The following is a 22,292-nucleotide window of genomic DNA, read 5'->3' as shown; positions in this document are numbered from 1 at the left end:
GGTGGGAGGGTAGGGGGTCATGCGGAAAACATGGTGCACCCATGTGCTTGTGCTGAGGACAGTTGATAACATGGAGTCCTAAGTCCGGGTGAAAATTGCTATGGAAATAGTGGTTGCACTTCCAGTATTCCATTAGGATTTATGAATCTGCTCCTCACTCCTCTTACTTCTCTCCTCTTCTCTTCTTCTCCCCTCCCTCCCCTCCCTCCTCTCCCCTTCACTTCCCTGCTCTTCTCAACTTAGTGTGCAATGTGCCTCATTCCCTATCTTCATTAGGCCTGAAACAATCACTGCGAATTGTGTGTGTGTGTGTGTGTGTGTGTGTGTATGTGTGTGTGAGTGTGTATGTGTGTGTATGTGTGTGTGAGTGTGTATGTGTGTGTATGTGTGTGTGTGTGTGTGTGTGTGTGTATGAAAGCGTGAGGAGCTATTCATTTGGAATAAGCAAGACCACCCGGCAGCTACCCAAGTAAGAGAACTCTTCCTTTGTAATCGCAGCAGTGGGGTGACAGTGTCTAACAACCACCTCCTTAAAAATAAACAAACAAAGAGCCTGTAGCCTTTGCCGATTTCCCGGGTGTAAATGCTCCCACCACGGCTGACCTCACGGTGTTGGCACGATGTCACCAAGTACCCACGGGGAGAACGTTTTGCCTCAGGTCCCACGACTCGCAGGGGCTGCTTAAGTGGACGAAAGCTGTGGCTGACACACCCTGGGGTGGCGCTACCCTCATAAATGCCACCTTCCCCCGTGTCCACGGCCGTCCAACAGGACCGGGCCCACAGCACGGAGCAGCTCTCCACCTGTCACACTGCTGGGGGCAGCGGCCTCCTGTGCCCTGCAGGAGGGCTGGCGGCCTCGCTGGCTCTGCCACCCGGTGCCCGTGCAGCACCTGCCCACTGCCTCGTGCCTTGTGACCGCGAGCATCGCCTCTCAATGGTGTCCAATGGTCCTGGGAAGGCAAAGTGGGGTGAGGACGCTGATGCAGAGATGCTCTCAGGGGCCTTCATGATTAGCCCCGGCCACCATGAGCGTCTTCTCTCAGGGCCTTAGTTTCCAGCGCGGGGTCCCGGTAACGTCACCGGGGTGGGAAACTAGCCCCCTGTCAGGCACGGGCAGGCGATGGGTGCTGAGAGCTGATGGCACGTGCCATCGCACATCTGCAGGTTTGTGTAACATCTGCCAAGTGGGAGCTACCCCAGCTCTCAGCCTCACAGACGGTCATTGAGTGTCGGTCACACCGCTGACCGGCAGAGGTAACCTGATCGGGTCAGCACTCCTCTCTGCTAGAGGGCGTTGGGAGGGCGCCCCCTGGTGGCAGTCCGCAAGAACTTGGTGTTGCAGGTCGCTTCCTGGGAGAGGGAACCCTGGGGTTGGGGGTGGGGGGCGGGCTCTGAAGAGAACATTCAAGATGATCTAAATGTCTGTGATTCCGCTCGCTCGGGAATGTGAAAGTATATATTTTTTAGTGCATTCCCAAATTACAATTTTTTGTTTTCAATATTTATTAATAAACATGATCATATACATATTTTTCTTATTTTCTCTTATAATCTTGCTTGTTATGTTCACTGCATTTTGGACAGTTTTTCTGAGTTTTGGCCTCACTCTGTCTAACAGTACTCCCTGCCTGTTAAGGAGACGCCACGGGGACACAGGGTGCCTCATGGAGCCTGTGAAAAGTGGGCTGTCTTCCGAGCTGGCTTTGAAACGCGATTATTCACCCCAGAGGCCTGGGGGGGGGGGCGGGGACCCCGCTGTGGAGCAGTGTCGCCCAGACCCCTCTTGATTCCCATCGACTCCCCCAGTTCTTGGTTTTGTCTTTAGAATCCGCTTTGAGAGGAAACTCTGTGTCGGCTCGTGTTTGCACAGAACAGGAACTAGTGTTCAGGGTGCGAGTTCACATTTCAACTCTCCTCGGTTCCACGCCGGGCCCTGTGCGGGGCAGACGCGCCTCTGTCTGCGCAGCCACGGCCAGCACACCGCGCAGCTCATGCTGCCCACACACCCGCGCTTCAGACACCCCGAGAGCAGGTGAAACCGCCCCTCACACGCCTGTCACGGAGGAGTCCAGGGAGTTGTCAGGGGCTTAGGAGTCAGAAAAGGTTTGATTTTTAAAAGAGGAGGATAACTTTCCAAGAAAATACTTTTCAAAATGCCACTTCTTCTGGCGAAGCCATCGACTTCTATTTGAATTGGTACCTTGGCTTGTTTGCCCGCTCCTCCCGGAAGCAAGCATGCCCATGTGAATGTCTGCATCTGTTAAGTGCATTGATTAGAGCCCCAATCGGCTCTATGCCGCCCCCCCCACGCCACCCTGTGCAGCTGCCCCGCCCCTCGGCGTCTGTACTCACCCTCCGCTACATCCACTCAGGAGCCGTCACAGTGGGGGCCCTGCGTAGTCTCACGTGTGGGCATGAGAAGCTTCTGTTACTGGTGAGCTCCAACTCATGGACCCCCGTTTTCTCGGTCCGCGCTGCTAGTTGTAAAAGTTACATTGACTTCGGGGTTCTTTCGTCCTTTGTCTCTTCTCAGAGGGCTCTTTGGGGATAAAAAGCCAGAACCTAGTTAACAAGCCTCGTGGAAACGGCGAGGTCGGGCTGAGGACTTGGCCGCTCCCCACGCCGCCTTCAGAATGGGGGTGAGGTGGGGGAGCTGGCAGCGGAGAGCATCGCTCAGGTCTCGGCGGAGCAGGCTGGTGGGCCTGCGCTTCCCTGTGTCTCCTTCCGGTCTGCCGGGGGGCGAGGAGAAGACTGCGCTGAGAGCATAGCTAACATCCTCAGCTTCGTGCTGGGAACTGTGCGAAGCATTAAAGGGTTAGAAAGGAGAATACAACCACCAACTACAATCCAGGGTCCTTCACATATTTTTTGTTTGGTGTGGGGGGCTGTTAAGCAGGCACATATGTAGGGGACTGTGATATATGACAGGCGAGCACATTTAGAAACTGTTCATGCATGCCCTTGAAAAGCAAAACTCCGCCCAGTGAGGAGGCTCATTCTAGAATACTAACACACTGGATACAATGTTATACTAACACACTGGATACAATGTCACACTAACACACTGGATACAATGTCACACTAACACAGTGGATATAATGTCACACTGGATACAATGTCACACACACTGGACACAATGTCACACTAACACACTAGATACAATGTTATACTAACACACTGGATACAATGTCACACTAACACACTGGATACAATGTCACACTGGATACAATGTCACACCAACACACTGGACACAATGTCACACTAACACACTAGATACAATGTCATACTAACACACTGGATACAATGTCACACTAACACACTGGATACAATGTCATACTAACACACTGGATACAATGTCACACTAACACACTGGATACAATGTCACACCAACACACTGGATACAATGTCACACCAACACACTGGATACAATGTTATCATTATTCCAAGAAGGCTGGTTACTGGGGATTTAACACATCAAGAGTAAAATTCTTACCCAGAATGCACCCTGCCCCAATAGTAGAGGCTGTGGCTAGGGCTGAAGAACTGTAGGTGGCTGGATTGCTATTCTTTATGTTTTTAACACTTTATGTTTTTTAGACAAGTTTTAGGTTCTCATCAAAATTGGGAGGAAGGTACAGAGAGTTCCTATATACACCCGCCCCCACACATGCAGCGCCTTCCCCATGACCAGCATCCCCATCGGAGTCCGTAGGGAATTAGGGTTTGCTCTCACTATTGTACACTGAGTTAAGACACAAGTGCATAATGACGTATATCCACGATTATAGGGTACTGTGTTTTCACTGCCGTAAAACTCTTCTGTTTTTCATCCCCCATAAAATTCATCCCCCACCCCACCCCTGGCAACCTCTGACCTCTGCACTGTCCCCATAATCTTGCCTTTTCCAGAATGTCCTAGTTGGACTCCCGCATATGGCTGTTCATTTAAAGTAACAGCACCACCTCCACCAAGAAGTCTGTGCACCTAGCGGTTGGCAGTGGGAGCTAACTCTCGCGGCTTGTTTCCCCAGGGTCCTCGTGGTCCTCAGGGAATCGATGGGGAGCCAGGTGTTCCCGGCCAACCAGGTCCCCCGGGGCCTCCCGGACACCCGTCCCACCCCGGACCCGACGGCATCAGCAGGGTGAGTTGGAAGCACCATTCATGTTTCGGCCACGTAGTACGTTTTTGTTTATTGCTGTGACTTTAAATTGTGCTGGTTCAGCGGTTGACCCTGGACTGTCAGAGCCCCACGTGAAGGCAGTGCTGCTACGAACAAGGATGGAGCTGAGGAACCCACAGGGAACGGTTGGGAAACGCAAAGCAGCTTTTTTAAAAAAGTGCCGCTTCAGAGGCAGGTCTCCGGGCCGGCTCTGGGCGTGGTGCAGCTTGTCTGCTGCTGACTCCGCAGGACCGCGAGCCTGGGCCCCCGGAGGGAGGAAGGCGCGGAGGGCGGAGGGGGTCTGCGCGGCTCCACGCCCAGGGTGGACGCCAGGACGCCGGGGATGCATGTGCCGGGGCCCCTGAGTGACACTAAACTGTCCCTGAGCGTGCCCCACGCCTAGTGTTCTGTTGGGAGTGGAGTGAGCCCAGCTGCCTCTCCATCCCACCTCTGAACTCTGGGTGGCAGACGTGGGGATGTGTGGGGAGGCTGCACGGCGTAATTCGGGAACACACGGGCCCCTGAAATAGGATTTCCGTCTTACAGCCGTTCATACGTGTGTTTTGCAACTGATTGTAGAAGGAATCGCCAGTCTCTGTTTTCAAACAATTCACACCTTCTTTTCGCGCTAAAATCTGGAGACCAATGGGACGTCGGAAATGTCTGTGGACGATTTGGGTCAGTGGGGTTAGCAGAGTGTTTAGATACGGAAGAGAGCAGGGAAAGCTGTTGCCAGTTCTTGGAACATTCAGGAATTCTGCTGGGAGGATTATAAAAGTTTTATTAACTTACATAAATACAGTGTGAAGCTTGCCGGGCCTGAGCAGGAGGGAGGAATCCCAGCTGAGCAGTGTCCTCCGACATGGAACCGAGTCTTTAAAAGCTTCTCTCGGGCCCCGTGCGACGTGGGCCTGCTCGGCCCGGGAAGAGGCCGATGAAGAGGTTGACGGCTGAGCCGGGTCAGCCGGCCGCGTGCTCACCGGATGGTCCCTGACTCTATGAGTCGCAGTCGCTGTTCTGAAACAGCGTAGCCGTAGGGGTTTGTGGGGGGCCGTTCGATCAGAACTGCAGACAGAGAAACAGCTGGAACCCTTTTCTTGCTTCAAAGCAACAGTTTACGGCGATTCTAGAAGGGCCCGGGGCCGCCAGCGCCTCCGTGCGTTTCTCCGCGGGGTGAGCGCGGCGGCCGCCTGACCGATGGCCCCTCGTTGCCTCCGCAGCCGTTCTCCGCGCAGATGGCCGGGCTGGACGACAAGGCGGGACTCGGGAGTCAGATGGGGCTGATGCCGGGCTCCGTGGTGAGTGCCGATGGGACGATGACGAAAGCACCTGGGGAAGGGGCCGCCCGCTGGGAGAGCAGTGGGTGTCTTCCCCACACGCCCCCCCCCCCCCCCCCCCGCCGTACCCCGCAGGCCGCCCGCTGGGAGAGCAGTGGGTGTCTTCCCCACCCCCCCCCTTCCCCCGTACCCCGCAGGCCGCTCGCTGGGAGAGCAGTGGGTGTCTTCCCCACACGCCCCCCCGCCCCCACCCCGTACCCCGCAGGCCGCTCGCTGGGAGAGCAGTGGGTGTCTTCCCCACACGCCCCCCCCCCCCCCCGTACCCCGCAGGCCGCTCGCTGGGAGAGCAGTGGGTGTCTTCCCCACCCCCCCCCTTCCCCCGTACCCCGCAGGCCGCTCGCTGGGAGAGCAGTGGGTGTCTTCCCCACAGGCCCCCCCCCCCCCCCCCGTACCCCGCAGGCCGCTCGCTGGGAGAGCAGTGGGTGTTGTCCCCACACGGCCCCCCGTACCCCGCAGGCTGTGAGCGAACCCTGCCAGCGCCAGTGAGAGCCAGGGGTCCGTTCACAGCTACGCACAGTATTTGTTGACATCGATAAAGGACTGTCCATATGTTTCACTTATTACTTAAAGAAAATGAGGAATTTTAAAACAGGTAACCACCGATACCATTTAAAAGCGCACTTTTTAAATAAGTACACAGCCGCTAGAGGATTGTGTGGTTAGAAACGGTGATTTGGCATAACTGGGAGACCAGTTTGCCGGTTTTAGTCTTTCATTCCCTGCTTTTCTGAATGCTCTCCACCTGCCTCACCAGCCACGTGGGGGCGCCCTCAAGGACCCGCTGACCTTCCCGCCTCTTGAATTTCTTTTTTTAAAATTTCTTTATTGATTAAGGTGTCACATATTTGTCCTCATCCCCCCATTCCCATCCCAAACCCCTCTTCACGCATGCCCCCACCCCCCTGTTGTCCGTGACCACTGGTTAGGCTTATATGCATGCATACAAGTCCTTTGGTTGATCTCTTACCCCCACCCTCCCCTACCTTCCCTCTGAGGTTTGACAGTCTGGTCGATGCTTCCCTGTCTCTGGGTCTGTTCTTGTTCATCAGTCTATGTTGTTCATCATTTCCCCTAGATGAGTGAGATCACGTGATACTAGAAATACACTTATAAGAACCAAAAATGAGACAAGCAATAATGGTTATGCTGAGAGGCAAATGAATCAGTCTGTAGTGAGTTTCTTTCTGGGCCAACAGTTCTTTGGAGTCCCAATTTCAAAGTCAAACAGTTCCTATGTGTACATGTCAGCACTGACATTACAGTTCTGGATGGTGGACAGATGGTGGTGATGCAGGTCCGACCCTGTCTGGTTTGGTCCTGGGCAACCTGCAGCGGCGCACATCTGCTGACTGCTAGTCTGGGAAGGCGTCCTCAGCGTCTTCCGTCTCTGGGCTGCTTCTCTTGAGTTTCTCCGCAGCCAGAAAGCCCCCCCTTCCGCTAGGCAGCCTGTTGCCTGGGCTGGGAGCGATGCCGTCGCACCGAGTGAGTGAGGGCTTTGGAGACCAGCTCTGCCAGGCCTTTTTGCTCAGAACGTGATTCGGAAGCATCCCAGATCAGTAGAATTTCAGGCAAGAAGGGTAAAGCCGGACTTCATAGATGCCCGCCTTCCCCTCACCCATCCTCACGGCCAGCATCAGGAGTCACTGAAACAGTGTAGATATGTTTAAGTCGCTAGCAGTATGGTCTCATTCAGTGATTATCTGGGGATAATTTTCTGAAACATATGCGTTTTAATCCATTTGAAGTTTAAATAGCATATGCATTTATTTTTGTAACGAAACTTTTATTTTCTTACTAGCTAACAATCCGATCAATTAAAACAAATAAGTTTTTACCATAAGAACAAACTTGATTTGATGTCATTGATTTTACTTTTTAAAATGTGCCATTTAAGAAGTTGCATAGACATTTATTAACCAATTTTTTAAAAAAATTGCATGTCCCTTTTCTTCCCTGGGGTATGACTCCGTGTAACCAACTCGTGTTTGAGTGAGAAAATGAAAGCCGTGAGGATACTCTAAGCGGATGTTAGGAACAAAGGAACCCACCCAGAAACAGCCCCCCCCCCCCCCCCATAGCTGTCATGTCCCTTTGCAGTCGTCTGGCCGGCACTGTTGACGGGTTCGGAGCCTCCAGTCCGCCTGGCGCCCAGGTGACGCGGCGCCTGCTGCGGTTGAAGCGCTGGGCGGGGGGCGCTCTGCGGGCAGGACCCCCTCTCTGATGCTCCTGTGACAGCCCGGCCTCAGCCGCAGTGCTCTGGCCCCCGAGCCACGGGAGCACAGGCGTGTTCTTCGTTTCTCCGTGACACGGACAGAGCGCAGGGAGCACCCCGGGGCCCGGCTCCGGGCTCCTCGGACCTCGCTGCCTTCCGGAGGATGAGGATGGGGACGCCTTCATCCCGCCCTCCGGGCGTCTCTTTTCCAGGCTCGAAAGCAGCGCCACGTTTTGTAAATGTTTGACCTGCTTGTCACGACGCGTGTGTAACTTCTCCTCCTTTGCCTTTAAGGGTCCTGTTGGCCCCAGGGGACCTCAAGGGCTACAAGGGCAGCAGGTAAGTCTTTCATCCTTAAATTCCGTCCTGAGCCCAAAGAGAGACGCGTCGGAGTGAGGCCTCTGGCGTGACTGCTCGCTGGCCTTGCCATCGCATGCTGTGCCCCTCACTTCGAATGGGTTGAGTTCAGTGAATTTTCACTCCTTAGAAACATACGCAGCACGATGTGAAAGTTGTGGCTGGGGCTAAGTCCCATTGTCTGGTTCCATTCTGGGACTGCCCTCCCGTACAAAGCATTCTCTGCGCCTCCGCTTCTGAAATAACCTGTCCGGCCGGAGATGCTCGTCATCGGGGGTGTGCCTCCCCTGAGGCCAGGACGTCAGATCACAGAGGGAAATAACACCACGGCGATCGCTGCGTGGAAGCTTTAACAAGAATACACTACTAACCTCGTGTCTGCAGCCCATCACATCCCAGTTAAATAATGGTGTGGGGCTATGGTAATTTGTGTAGTGATTTGTCAGGCAGTGGAAAATAATTTTTCAAAAGAAAGAAAGAAAAAAGAATTCTTGTCTCAAAGATACCATACTGTCATTATCATGTGTATGGAGTTTTACTTTAAGCTATTTTATATCAATACTATTGGTAATAGAAAACATAGTTGTTATTGAAGAAGAGGAAGGAGAAGGAGAAGGAGGAGGAGGAGGAGGAGGAGGAAGAGAAGGAGGAGGAAAAGGAGAAGGAGGAGGAGGAGGAGGAGGAGGAGGAGGAGGAGGAGGAGGAGGAGGAAGAGGAGGAAGAGAAGGAGGAGGAGGAGGAGGAGGAGGAGGAGAAGGAAAAGGAGAAGAAGGAGAAGGAGGAGGAGGAGGAGGAGGAGGAGGAGGAGGAGGAGGAGGAGGAGGAGGAGGGAGAGGAGGAGGAGGAGGAAGGAGGGAAGGAGGGAAGGAAGGAGATAACTCCATTGACTGAACACTGTGCCAGCACTAGTCCAGGTTAGTCCAGGTTCTCACTACGCATTAATTATCTGAAGAGATATAAAAGCCTAATGAAGTAGGTGCCGTATTATTCTCATTTTACAGATTAGAAACCTCATGAGTTGTGGGCAGAGTAGAAACTCACCCAAAGTCCCATGGCTGGAGCGGTGTGCCAGCGGTTGGAGCAGCTGCCTGCCCCCCGGGATTCCGGACTGGGGACTCTGCCTGCGGTTTGTCTGTTAACTGTCTCCGTACTTTGTTCTCCATTTCAGGGTGGCGTTGGCCCTGCAGGACCTCCGGGGGAGCCTGGGGAACCCGGACCGATGGTAAATGTCAGGCCAGCACGTAGGCCCAGTTAGACACGGGCCCACCCTTAAATGTGCCCTCAGTCATTCACTTTACCAGCTCTTCCTTCTGCAGCAAGAAGTGAGCCCAGTGCGGGCGTCAGCCCTGTTTTCTGCGGCTGAGTATGCAAATTCGGGAACGTTGAACGTGGTCAGCCAACAGTGCTGAGGTGTTTGCATTTGTGACATTAAACTTTTTCCTGCTGAGCACATAATCGGAGGGACACAACATGAAACTGAGAATATTGATAAAGCTACTTTCTGTGCTTTTATTTGCTTCAACAATATTTGGCTTGCATCATTGGTGGGCGCAGGTGCATGTGGGTAAGCCTTCTCCGTCTCCTTCTGTTTTGTTATTAGGGTCCGATTGGTGCGCGCGGACCAGAGGGCCCTCCTGGGAAACCCGGCGAAGATGTAGGTGGCCTTGGCTCGTCTGCTTTGCAGTGCTGAGGGGGGCTGAGGAGGAGCAGTGTCACCGTGAATGTCACTCGTCCCTCCCCACTTCATCCCCCACGTCCAGCCCCCATTCATGTCAGTCAGTGAGAGCTCGGAAGAGAATTTCCCAAAACCTGAGCGTGCTCGTCCCCTGATGGTGCTGTCCGGTGCCTCCCTGCCCTGCATCCCCCAGGATTTCCCTTAGGGTCCCCCGGGACCTCCGGAGCGGTCTGAAGGGACAGGTTCCGTGCTGATGGCAAAGCCGTTGTTATTAGGTCCCCGTTGAGTGGATGCTAAATGCCTTAGTAGGGCAGCGTCAGCATTGCTCTCCGATGCTGAAACATGATTCCTTCAGTTGGATTTTTAATGGAAGTTAAGGCTCGACTTCAGATTTTAACGTTAGAAACTCGATCAAAGGACAGGAGGCAGCGGCAGCTCTGGTGTTCTGGATTCTTTCCTTAGTTGTGCCAAAGATGAGGATAAAATTATGGCTAGGCCAAGTGACTCTAACCTGAGTACTTCTTTTCCTGTCATGTGTCATGTGATTTATTTAAGCAGATCACACTGAAATTGGCCATAAGGAAAACGTCTCTGGCAGTTCTCAGTAGCTACACTAATAAAAGAATAAGATGCAAATGGACCATACCTTTGTGGCACCCACCAGCCAATCAGGAGTGAGTATGCAAATTAACCCAACAAAGTTGTGGGTTAATTTGCATACGCAGGCACCAAGTGGCCAGGGGCGTTCCACACCGCCCCAGCTGCTCCGGGCCTCTGGGCAGCGTGGGAAGGCGGAAAGGCGGCTCCGGCCGGAGTGAAGGCGGTGCCGGCAGCCAGGGGAAGGAAGGCCCATTCTTGCACGAATCTTCGTGCATCGGGCTTCTAGTTTTTTATAACAAGAAAAGAAATGGCAAGCAGTGTTTTAAGAAACATCGTTTAATTCAGTGCCGCATGCACGTCTCCGTATGTTGTAAACTCTGATGTTCATGAAATGCTGAGCTAAGGCAGATGAGCATTACGGATGCCATTTCTCCTGGGTAAATGAGTGGCACGTCACAGCTGAGGTCTAGAGTGGATGGCCGTGGGACGTAGCACTCAGGGTTTGTGCCTGGGGGGGCATTGGGCACAGTCTTTCTAAAGAAGACCTTTCATCTGCAATTGCTCTGTCACCTCATCCCCGAGGAGAACATTCTAATCCGCTTTGCTTCTCTGCTTCCCCTAAAGGGCGAGCCTGGGAGGAACGGGAACCCTGGTGAAGTGGGATTCTCAGGATCTCCGGTAAGTCTGAACTTGGTGATACAGCGACAGAGAGAGACCTCAGACACGGACGCGCCCGTGAGCGTGCCTCTCACTCCCCCGTGCCCGGCACATCCCTGGGGCCTGCTCTTTTCTGTCCCCGCGGAGAGGACATTCCGCTGGGATGAGGGCGCGTCACGTCCCACTGTGCATCGCTCAGGCCAGTGACCCGCCCAGAGCTGGAGGACTGGGCCAGCCAGGATGGTCTCCAAACCCAATACCACGTGTTCAGATGAGGCACATACCACAGCATCTCAGTCCTAGGGGTCACTTTTCATCTCTACATTTTTGTTCTGTATCGGTCACATGTTGGAAACAGCAGCTGGAGGGAGGACTCCCTGCCGCCTGCAGGTGCTGGGACACGGACTGTGGGCAGGCGGCCTGGGCGGCTGCTCCTCAGACCCTCACGTTGGCTGGAATCCTTGCCTGGCGTTCCGGGCCTAAAGCCTTCTGAGAGGATGCACTGATTGCCGCTCTCCCAGCACAGCACCCTCTCCCCGGCTCCATCCCGGCACAGGCCCGGCCACCCCTCCCAGGATGCAGGGTCTGCGCCATGTGGCCGCACTCTGACCTGCCTGCTACCCTCTCCCCGGGCTCCATCCCGGCACAGGCCCAGCCACCCTCCCAGGATGGAGGATCTGCGCCATGTGGCCGCACCCTGACCCGCCTGCTACCCTCTCCCCGGGCTCCATCCCGGCACAGGCCCGGCCACCCCTCCCAGGATGGAGGATCTGCGCCATGTGGCCGCACTCTGACCTGCCTGCTACCCTCTCCCCAGGCTCCATCCCGGCACAGGCCCAGCCACCCTCCCAGGATGGAGGATCTGCGCCATGTGGCCGCACTCTGACCTGCCTGCTACCCTCTCCCCGGGCTCCATCCCGGCACAGGCCCGGCCACCCTCCCAGGATGGAGGGTCTGCACCAGGTGGCCGCACCCTGACCCGCCCGCCCTGCTGTCCTCACGCACGTTGTTCTGTTGCCTCTCCCCCCCCCCCCCCCGCCCCGAGGTGCTGCACAGGCAATGGGGACGGTTAGGGAATGATAAGCAGACACATCCTCAAGCACCCCTGTCCTTGAACTGTTCCTTGTGCCACGTCCCCCAGCCTGACGTGGCCTCCCGCCCAGCTGATTTTGTATCATTTCCAAGTGTTTCTCCCGCTCAGTGCATCCAGCAGTACTGAGCTCCCGCCAATGGACTTTCTGAAAGTGGGTGAGGTTCATTACTAGGATTTTTTAAAAACACTGAGTGCTGATTTTTTCAGGGGAATTTATGGTACTCTGAGGGTTCTTTGGTTTCAGTATAAACCCAGTTCCCAGCTGCCTGCTCTCCCCTCCTCCCGCTGCGCCCGGGAAAGTCAGCGCGGACACAGGCAGGGTTCAGTCATGAGCACCGATGTGCGTGTCAGCCCATCCGCCCTGCGCCCTCTCCCACGCCCCGAGCGGGGCCCTCACCGCAGGTCCCAGAGGCGCCTGCGGTGAGAGCCAGGCCTGCGAGTGGGCGTGAGGACCGCCTCGGTCAGCAGGACGAGGGCTTCCCGAGCGCGCACATCTGGTCGCTCCCTGTCCAGTGGAGAATGCGATCACACGGGAACGCCTGGCCACGGAGATCATGTCCCCGAAGCTCAGCAGTGGTTGGAACAGCGGAGGGAGCTCAGGAGCTTCCCGGGGTCTGGAGGGATGGGGACTGCGTTTCCTGCTCGGGATGGAGGAGGAGAACCTCAGCCAGGGCCGCATTCCAGTGGAAAGGCTTTCAGGGAGTTCTTGAAAGAAGGGATTCCTGGGCGGGGCCGTGTCAGAGAGGAATGAAAGGAACTTGTGTTTGTTCAGAGAGCAGTGGTTTGATGTGTCCTGACTGTGATAACAACCCCCCCCCCCCCCCAATGCTGCAGAAGCACCTGCAGTGGTCCCAGAGGAATCATTGCTTTGCTTTCATCACACAAAGTTCATTTATTGAGTCAGTTATGCACTGATTTACGTAACAGTAAGTGAAGGCTGTCACGCAAACAGATGGATGTTGCTCTCTGTGTGAGACTGTGCTGGCCTAAGAGACGTTCCTTAAAGGCTTGGGGAAGTGCTTTGAGTGTTAAAAGAAGTATTAAGTCATTTCTTACTTCTGTTGTTTAGTTCATGATTAGTCATTGGATGCCCACTGGCAGGCATAATGCTTAGTGCCAGGGACATGCAGATTAATACTAATAACTGGTCATTGATAACATCAAGCTATGCTATCCAGTGCTCAGTCATCTGCTGGCAGTGGTAACGGCTTCAGAGTCAGCGAATGACTCTCCTTACCTATTTTAAGAGCGTCGGAGGGAAAGGGTTCAAGCATCATTTTGAAATAGTCGTGCCATTTGCATTTAATTTTTTGTTTGATTTCCTTTTTTTAAAAATTGGATATGCTTAGGTAAAGGATGCATAAAATTAACAGAAAGGAAGAAATGACTGAACCAGCCCATTCTATCTGTATCTGTTGACTTCCCTTTCTGTTGGATATTTCATTTCCTTGGTTAGTTTTTTAAACACTCACCAACCCACCAGCTTCTTTCTATCACGTTACTTTAAAATATTTTCTGTTTGTTCATTTTAATGTGATCTTTCTTAAGTCCCACCCTCGATATTTAAAAGTTAAGGAAAAGTAAAACACCTTGGTTTGCTACAAACGTGTTTATCCTTTTGCCCCCAGTGAAGCACATATCGGGAAGAAAGTCACAGTTTCCTTACGTTTTCCTCCCGGTTTCCTTCCCATCGCTGACCTAGCTGGGCCAGACACCGGATATGGGACGTAGGCTATCTTGTTGTTGGTTCTTGGTTGTTTGATTAATAACACAGTGACATAATTTGAAATCTTGAAAATGTCATCAAGTCAGTCCCTGGCATTAACCCACGTCTCTGTGTACATCAGTCTCCATCTCGGACAGTGCTCATTTTTGATCACCTCCGTGTGTTTGGAAAGATACATGTATACTGTTCCTGTTTCTTGTGTGGTTTGTTGGTGAGAAACTATGTACCAGGTATTTTTTTTAGAGAAAAACGTATATTAAGCAATTTCCTGTTCTTATCAGTGACTCTGAAATGCCTTCTGTGTCCCCCCACAGGGAGCCCGAGGATTCCCCGGGGCGCCGGGCCTGCCAGGCCTGAAGGGTCACCGCGTGAGTCCACCCTCTGTCACCCCTGCAGACACTGTGGCTGGCTGAGCGGGGCCGGGGGCCTCGCCTGACACTCTTTACAAGCCCGCTGTCACTTGTCCGGCACGGCTGTGGTTGAGTAGCCTCCGAGGTTCCTAGAGGGACCGGCTCTCTTCCATTGCTTTCGCATTTCATTTGAGCCTGTAAAACACACGGTGCGTGCTCGCCTCGCACTGAACACCGTGCTGCAAGAGAAGACACAGTGATGAACGGGGGGCCTCGGTTTCAGGCTGAGAAGCGCTTCGGTTAGGAAAGTAGGCAACTGCCTCCTAGACCCGTGGTCGGCCAACCGCGGCTCGCAAGCCATGTGCGGCTCTTTGGCCCCTTGAGTGTGGCTCTTCCACAAGATACCATGGCCTGGGCGAGTCTATGTTGAAGAAGTGGCGTTAGGAGAAGTTTAAGTTTAAAAAATTTGGCTCTCAAAAGAAATGTCAATCGTTGTCCTGTTGATATGTGGCTCTGTTGACTAATGAGTTTGCCGACCACGGGCCTAGAGGAATAAGTGCCAGCCCCGAGCGAGGGCGCCAATCTTAGGGCCCGTCAGCTGTAGGATGCTTCTCTCTTTATAACTCCAGATAACGCACTCCTGTTATCCGTATGTACATGTACAGGACAGAGCAAAAGTAGGCTTACAGCGTGAGGACGTGAAACAGTTATTCTTGCATTATTATTTATCAATTATTGTATTAGTTTCCATACAAATAACTTAAACCTACTTTTGCCCACCTGCTATAGAATTATCTATCTATCTATCTATCTATCTATCTATCTATCTATCTCTCTACCTACCTATCTATCTAAAAGCCTGGCTGGTATTTACTCGGTATACCCTGGTGGGCCTCTGCTCTGTTTTGAGTGGTTTGAGTTTCTGACTAGAATACTTGCTAATCACTCGTTATTAGGTATTTTGAATGTTATCCCTGGATATAACTCATATTTGATAACTATTTAAACTCTATAACTATTTATTTTCTTGTATGTTCTTTATTTATAGCTATAGATTAAATTTCTATGAAGTAAAACAAGTTTTGAAAGGTTAGAACATTGCATGTTGAAAACATTATTTGAAGGGGGAAACTAATTTTCTTTGAAGAGACTTTTAAAAAATGTTGAGAATTTGGAAACATTTCGAATAACAACTTTAAATTTGAGGTCCATTTTCATAAGGCACTTTCTGTAAGCTTATGTTTGCTTCTTTTACGCATCTGAAGAGAAGAAAAACACACACACAGTAAAATACAAATTTATATTTTTCTTTTTAGGGACATAAAGGTCTTGAAGGCCCTAAAGGTGAAGTTGGAGCAACCGGTTCCAAGGTGATTGTCTGATGCCTCGGTGTAACCTCACGGTAGCATTTTGGTTGTGTTTCAAGTGCCAAACGCCTCCCAGAGCCCCTCAATGATTCTGAGGGAGAGAGGAATACAGACAATGAGCAGCTAAGTAGATAAACGTACTGTTTCATAGCTGAGTGGCGGTAGATTTACAGGATACAGGCTGTGCCCTGACTTTGCACCAAGGACAGCCCCGGTGGCTCTGGCTTCGTCCCGGTGTGGGATGGAGGCTGTCTCCATGTGCCATAGGGCACCGGACACCCACCTTCTAGAACACACTCACGCTGCTGCTTCTCTCAACCTCACCGAGGGTCGGGTGGTTCATTATCCCCGCCATTTGGTGTCCTTTTAATGCTGGGCCTTTGGGCCGCTGTTCTCCCACGTTTACTTACGTTTCCAGAGGGAGAGAGCCGCAGGGAAGTGCAGAGGATGCCTTAGAGGGAAGTCCCCTGAGAGTCACACGTGCAAAGACATTGGCTTCACGTTGGTTATTTCTGCGCTTCCTGTTCCAGAACTTAAAGACAGGCTGCAGTCAGCGTCTACTCTGTGAAGTTTTACGGAGCCTAAAGTATTACTAGACAGAGACAAATCATCAGTTCTGATGCTCATTAATGTGACTACGGACGGTAGTCCCATCCATCTTGTTTAAATCCCCAATGTTACTTCAGACTTATTTCTGTAGGAATGGACTTTTTATTGCATTTTGAGCAAAAGTGAGTCAATAGACGTCTGAGGCCCTTCGCATGCCCTTCAAATGCCCATTTTGGAAATCCGTGTTCGGAATGATACGCATGTGGCACACAGTGATGTGAATGTCGACCGGAGGTTCCTCATGTTGTCATGTGGTGTCGTTTCTGCTGCAGGGTGAAGCCGGTCCTACTGGCCCGATGGGTGCCATGGGTCCCATGGTAAGTGTCCGTTTAATTCTTTGTTACTTATTTGCTTCTTAGATTTCAGTAAGAGAGTGTTTGCATGAAACAAACAGAAAGACATGGGTAACGTTTGCTGGTGAAGCCATCTTGCTTACCGTCTGATAGGCAAGCACACTCTCACAATCGCACCCTTCACGTAGGTGCGTCTTCCCGCATTTCATGACTTTCCTTGACTGTAGTGCCCTTAGTACTAATTTCTTCTGTACTCAGTGATCAAATCAGATTCTGGTAGACGCAGCCCATGCAAACTAGGTTAAGTGAAGTCTATTTAGGTAGGAGGAGGTAGGTTATATATCTCCACAGGGAGAGTTTTTCAAACCCCAACTTACCCCAAGAAATACGATGGCTTGGTGGCCAGTTGTATTGAGTCTCAGTTGTTTTGAGGAGTGTAATCAAGTTGTTCTAGAGTTTAAATCTGATGCTTCAAGGGATGTTTTCTCTCTCTTGTCTACAGGGACCCAGGGGCATGCCGGGAGAGCGAGGCAGGCTGGGGCCGCAGGGCGCTCCGGTGAGTCTGTGCTCCGCTCTCCCTAATGCTTTACTGAATATGCGTTTAAAATGAGAATCACAATGCTGGTTGCCTGCTTTTAAATGTTTTCCTTTTTCTTGTGGGATAAATGTAGGTTTACAGGCAAGTTGCAAAGATAGGATAGAGTTCCCATGCAGTCTTCACCTAGCTTCTCTTAATGTTCACATCTTACATTACATTTGCTGCCTATTTATGTAAATACAGAAATTCAGAAAACAGTGAAAACATACAACAGCATGGAATGTAACCCATGGCAAAGCATAGGCTTTGGAATAGTAATAGCATTATAATAATAGGTGGCATTTATCAAGCGCTTATTGTTCACTAAGTATTCTCTCAGACATCTTTATTTTATGTTCATCACAGTCTGTCAGTACAACGAAGGCACCCTCTCATTGATAGGGGTCTCCTGGCCTGTTTTAAATGTACGGACCGAGGCATGCCCTTGCTGTCTGTCCCTGCACCTCAGCCCTCGGTGGGGGCATATTCCATTCATTCCCTCCTCAGCTCCCTGAGGGTCAGGCAGACTTGCCGTTCATTACATTGCCCCCCCCCCCCCCCCCCACTTTGCTTTGATAATGAAGGACTGCCACCCGGCCTCCATTATTCTGACTGGTCCCCATTAGTGCTAGGAACCTCAGGTTACAGCACCCCCTACTGTTACCCCAGAGGACAGCACCCGGAGCTTCTCAGTGGCACCAGAGCCCTGGTGCCGGGAAGTGAGCCCCTCCCCTCAGGCCATTCCTGGTCACTCGGGAGGCAGAGGGTCCTGGACGTGTGGCGACGTCAGTGTCGCCTTCTCCAGCCTCGCACAGGACGTCCGACCAGCGCCCACCGGTCCGGGCTTCCCCTGCCGTCTGCCACGGCAGCTGGCGTTTCCAGCAGCGGGCCCTCGCTGTGCTCTCAGAACCCCCTCCCCTGCGGGCACCGTCTCCCAGGGCCTGTACCCGGGGCTGAGTGTGGGTCATGGGGAGTGCTCCCTCCCGTGCCATTCACATTCTCCCACTTCGCATATTGTCCCTCGCGGGCCTGGGCCTTCGGGACCAAGTCCTGTGCCCGCTCCCCTGGGACCCGCGTCCGCAGGGCGTACAGAATCGGCGGCTCCTCTGGGGGTGTAGCCTCTCCCCTCGCCCATTGCTTTGTGGCTTTGTGCCGGTCCGGGTCTGACGGCCGGAGGCGAGGCAGGTGGTGGTGGAGGCGGCAGCGGCATGTGCCACCCGGGGAAGTAGAGGCGCCCGTGAGCAGGAAGACGTGGACGCGGTTGGACGTGGGGACGGGCCAGTCTGCAGGCCCGTGGGCTTCCGGGGCTGAGACCGCGACGTCTTAAGATGTCCCCGTGCCCCAAACCAAGGCCCCGTGCCTCCCAGTCCAGGCCTCCGATCGTGGCCTCGGAGACGGAACATGTTTCCGAACTAAACCTTCTCCAGAGCTGTCCAACCTTTATCATACGTCATGGGCTTGAGCTTCAGCTCCCCCCTCCCTGGCCGTAGAAGGTGGCAATATTTTTAAATGCTGCCCAAGAGCCTTATATTGATTGTCATCGGCCTTTCACTTGCCGGATTCACTCGGTAAGACCCATGCAGTCCCATCAACTTTGTAAGCGCTCTTCCCCCTAAAATTCTCAAATGCCTGAGCGGCTGCACCCGCACCCCATTCCCGTACACGGGCGGCCACCGCAGTGCATGCCTGGAGAGATCCTACTGCACCCCCACAGCATGCCAGCCCCCCGCCCCCCCCGCACTCCCTCTACCACCACGTGGCCAGGGAGGAACCCCAGGTCCCGTGTGAGAGTCTGCCTTCTCAGCCTCCCTGGGCCCAGTGCCATGAAGTCTGAGGTCCGCTTTCCACAGCAGACCTGAGCGCAGGGATTCCCGGGCGGCTTTCCGATGCTACACCCTGAAGCGGGGGTAGAGGAACTGGGGTTGTCAGGGGGCGAAAGTAACGGTGTTACACCTGCAAGGGACCTGGTCTCCGTGAGTCCTCCGTGCACGGGCGCTGTGCAGCCGGGAGGGCTCGGCTCCGGAGTGGTCCCTCCTGTCCCAGGTGCCGGCCATGGAGGGGGCACAGCTGTGGGAGCGCTAACCTGTCCTGGCCGAGGGCAGCCCGGGGGGGGGGGGGGGACCGGGGGCCTTCAGCTCACCGCTTCCCGCAGCGGGGGAGGGTTTCTTCAGTGCGGAGAGGGGTCTGGGGACACCCACAGCGTTTGCTGCTACTCAGTCTCCTAGTGCAGTGGTCAGCAAACTCATCAGTCAACAGAGCCAAGTATCAACAGCACAACGATTGAAATTTCTTTTGAGAGCCACATTTTTTAAACTTAAACTTCTTCTAACGCCACTTCTTCAACATAGACTCGCCCAGACCGTGGTATTTTGTGGAAGAGCCACACTCAAGGGGCCAAAGAGCCGCATGTGGCTCATGAGCCGCAGTTTGCCGACCACGGCCCTAGTGTGTGCGGTGATTTATTTTATCTTATTTTTATTTTGTTCTGACAATGAGTTCATGCCTCCTCTGAGTGAACATGCCCGTAACGAAGACAGAGGTGTTCAAAACGCCGCTGTCTTTGAGCTCATTTGACAGGTGGTGATACATTCCAGTGAAAAGAATGATTTTCATCAGTTTCACTCCTTTCAGTCTTTTCTTTCTCATTGCTGTAAGGATAGATGTGTTTATTTCTACGTTTCCAGTGTTGTATAAATGTGTATTTTTACTTCTATTAACTCCGTTAAGTTTGTTGTTAGTTACTATTTATCCTTTAATTTGTAACATGGACATTTTTATAAAGCAAATGAATCATGAGCAAATAGAGTAGAATCTCATCTCTTTTTCTCCTAATTAGGGACAACGAGGTGCACATGGTATGCCTGGAAAACCCGGGCCGATGGTGAGTTTTATCATTTTCATACTCATTCATTCATTCATTCATTCATGCATTCTTCTGTTTTTACACTCACTAACGTTACAGAGCGCCTACTGTGCCCCAGTCACTTGGAATAAAAAGGTGATAAACACACAGTACTGGTCCTTGAACGCGGACTTGTCTCCCAAGGAGAGAGACATTAACATAGTCGCGCACTGCCATGGCTAGCTGCTATGACATAGACTACAACTTGAGGTTTTGGGGACCCTGAGGAGAAAATTCCTACACCTGAAGCTGGAGAAAGATGTCAGGGAATTCAAAGAGCAGCTCCCAAGCTGAGTCCTGGCAGAGGAATGCACAAATGAGCAAGAGCACAGCGTGGCCCCTCGGTGGGCAGATGAAGAGCATGGCAAGATCGGGAAGTGCTCGGAGGGCAATTGGATTTGAAATTATTCGCCCGTAGGACCTTTTCCTCCTTGTTACTCATAAAAAGGCAACAAAGTAAATCTAGTTAAAAGGGGCTTTTTAAAACACAAAACTGATGGATTAAAAGCTGATGGTTCTTAAAAGAAGAACCAAGATAGCCTAGAATGGGATTCCTCCCATGCTAGATCCTTTAAACCCAGCCTTTAAGTCATTGGTTGAAACGCTATGCACCCTTCCCAGGTGTGGGGTAGTGACAGATATCCGCTTCTATTAGCCTGAAAATACTCACTCTAGAGTATCCAGAGGATTCTTAAGCATCATTTTACACATACAGCCCTAGATTATGGTACAAAACATAACTTTCGAAAAAGTATCTTTATTAATTGGTTAACACAAAGAAAATACATTTCTTTTTTATATTATTATTTTTATTTCACAGAGGAAGGGAGAAGGGAGAGAGAGATAGAAACATCAGCGATGAGAGAGAATCACGGATTGGCTGCCTCCTGCACGCCCCCGACTGGGAATCCAGTCCACAACCTGGGCATGTGCTTTGACCGGGAATCTAACCGTGACCTCCTGGTTCATAGGTCGGTGCTCAATCACTGGGCCACACCAGCTGGGCAAAAATACATTTCTTGAGCAACTGTTTTCAACAATTTGTGGTTGTTACTGACTCAATCTGTTATGCTGCGACTAGGAAATCCTATTATGTTCAACACCCATGGACATGAGTATTACACATAATAGGGTTTGGCACTATTTCATGTCAGTGTTGGCAGGTACTTACATTAAAATACACTATTATTTTTGTGATTTCAAAGTGCTAAGTGGATTATTCTTATATTATGTGAAGTAGAGAATTTTGTCAGAGACTAAATGATGACGTATTTAATGTTGATTAAGATAAATGTCCGGTCATTTTTCTGGTTTTCGTTAATAGGGTCCTCTTGGGATACCTGGATCCTCTGGTTTTCCGGGAAATCCTGGGATGAAGGTAAAGCGTTGTTATATTTAGCTCTTAATTACACGAATCCCAAAGTGAAGAATGTCGTTTCATTTACCAAAGAGTCAGGAGGTTGCTCTCAACTGAGGAAAGAGTCTAGAGTGTTCTCTGTGCCCATATGGTAGGGAAAAAATAAAGAAAATGTAAAAATGAGATTACTATATAATATGTAATCAAGAGAGAGTCACTTATCATCACACACATGTCAAAGAATCTGCTGCGTTCGACCCTGAGGCAGACCCTTGTGGCAGCTTCGAAGGGTAACAGTTGAATCTGAACTGGAACTCTGTTCTTGGCGACGGTGCCCGGCGGTAATAACCAGCAGAATGCTCTAAACCCGTGGTCGGCAAACTCATTAGTCAGCAGAGCCAAATATCAACAGCACAACGATTGGAATTTCTTTTGAGAGCCAAAGTTTTTAAACTTAAACTTCTTCTAACGCCACTTCTTTAAAATAGACTCGCCCAGGCCGTGGTCTTTTGTGGAAGAGCCACACTCAAGGGGCCAAAGAGCCGCATGTGGCTCACGAGCCGTGGTTTGCCGCCCACTGCTCTAAACAGTAGGAGGCTGCAGTGACTCAGGGGCCCTCAAAGGCTCTTCTCATACAGTGCGGGCTCTCACCCTGCCTGCACCCCACTCCCCACCTCCTGCCTCCCCCCCCCTGACCCCTTAAAGGGATGGTCGGAGAGGCTGTGTGGCACTGCCCGTGGGAAGGGATTGAAGTGATCTGCTGGGACCGTTTACACTTGTAGGGGATCACAATTTGCTTTCCCCTCAACGCTCTGGGCAATAAACCAGGGGCTGCGGCAGGGGAGTATGAAGACCCTGTTAACTGAGTCAGCGAGCACATTCCTATCACCGCTCTCACATGTTAGCAACATCTGTGTCCCCTGCACCCTTGGCAGCGACCTTCTTCCTCTCGGAGAAGGAATCTGCTCCCAAGATCCTGCTGGGGCCTGCCAGTCCCCTCCCGCCTCTAGTCTTGTT

General features: G+C 52.0%; 1 protein-coding gene across 1 annotated transcript in view; it reads left to right on the top strand.

Moving 5' to 3' along the window:
* COL5A2 (collagen type V alpha 2 chain) overlaps window positions 1-22,292 on the top strand; it is a 73,075-nt gene that overhangs the window by 12,793 nt on the left and 37,990 nt on the right. Inside the window, exons 6-17 of the mRNA XM_079782731.1 lie at window positions 4,035-4,145; window positions 5,384-5,461; window positions 8,007-8,051; window positions 9,238-9,291; window positions 9,670-9,723; window positions 10,969-11,022; window positions 14,135-14,188; window positions 15,487-15,540; window positions 16,419-16,463; window positions 16,942-16,995; window positions 19,853-19,897; window positions 21,243-21,296. Coding sequence (XP_079638857.1) covers window positions 4,035-4,145; window positions 5,384-5,461; window positions 8,007-8,051; window positions 9,238-9,291; window positions 9,670-9,723; window positions 10,969-11,022; window positions 14,135-14,188; window positions 15,487-15,540; window positions 16,419-16,463; window positions 16,942-16,995; window positions 19,853-19,897; window positions 21,243-21,296 — 702 coding nt within the window. The remainder of the gene's footprint in view (window positions 1-4,034; window positions 4,146-5,383; window positions 5,462-8,006; window positions 8,052-9,237; window positions 9,292-9,669; window positions 9,724-10,968; window positions 11,023-14,134; window positions 14,189-15,486; window positions 15,541-16,418; window positions 16,464-16,941; window positions 16,996-19,852; window positions 19,898-21,242; window positions 21,297-22,292) is intronic.

This window comes from Cnephaeus nilssonii (assembly GCF_951640355.1).
Source record: "Cnephaeus nilssonii genome assembly, chromosome: 10".
NCBI classification, from domain to species: Eukaryota; Metazoa; Chordata; class Mammalia; order Chiroptera; family Vespertilionidae; genus Cnephaeus; species Cnephaeus nilssonii.
The sequence above is the reverse complement of the archived record's forward strand: the minus strand, read 5'-3'. Positions and strand labels throughout refer to the sequence as shown.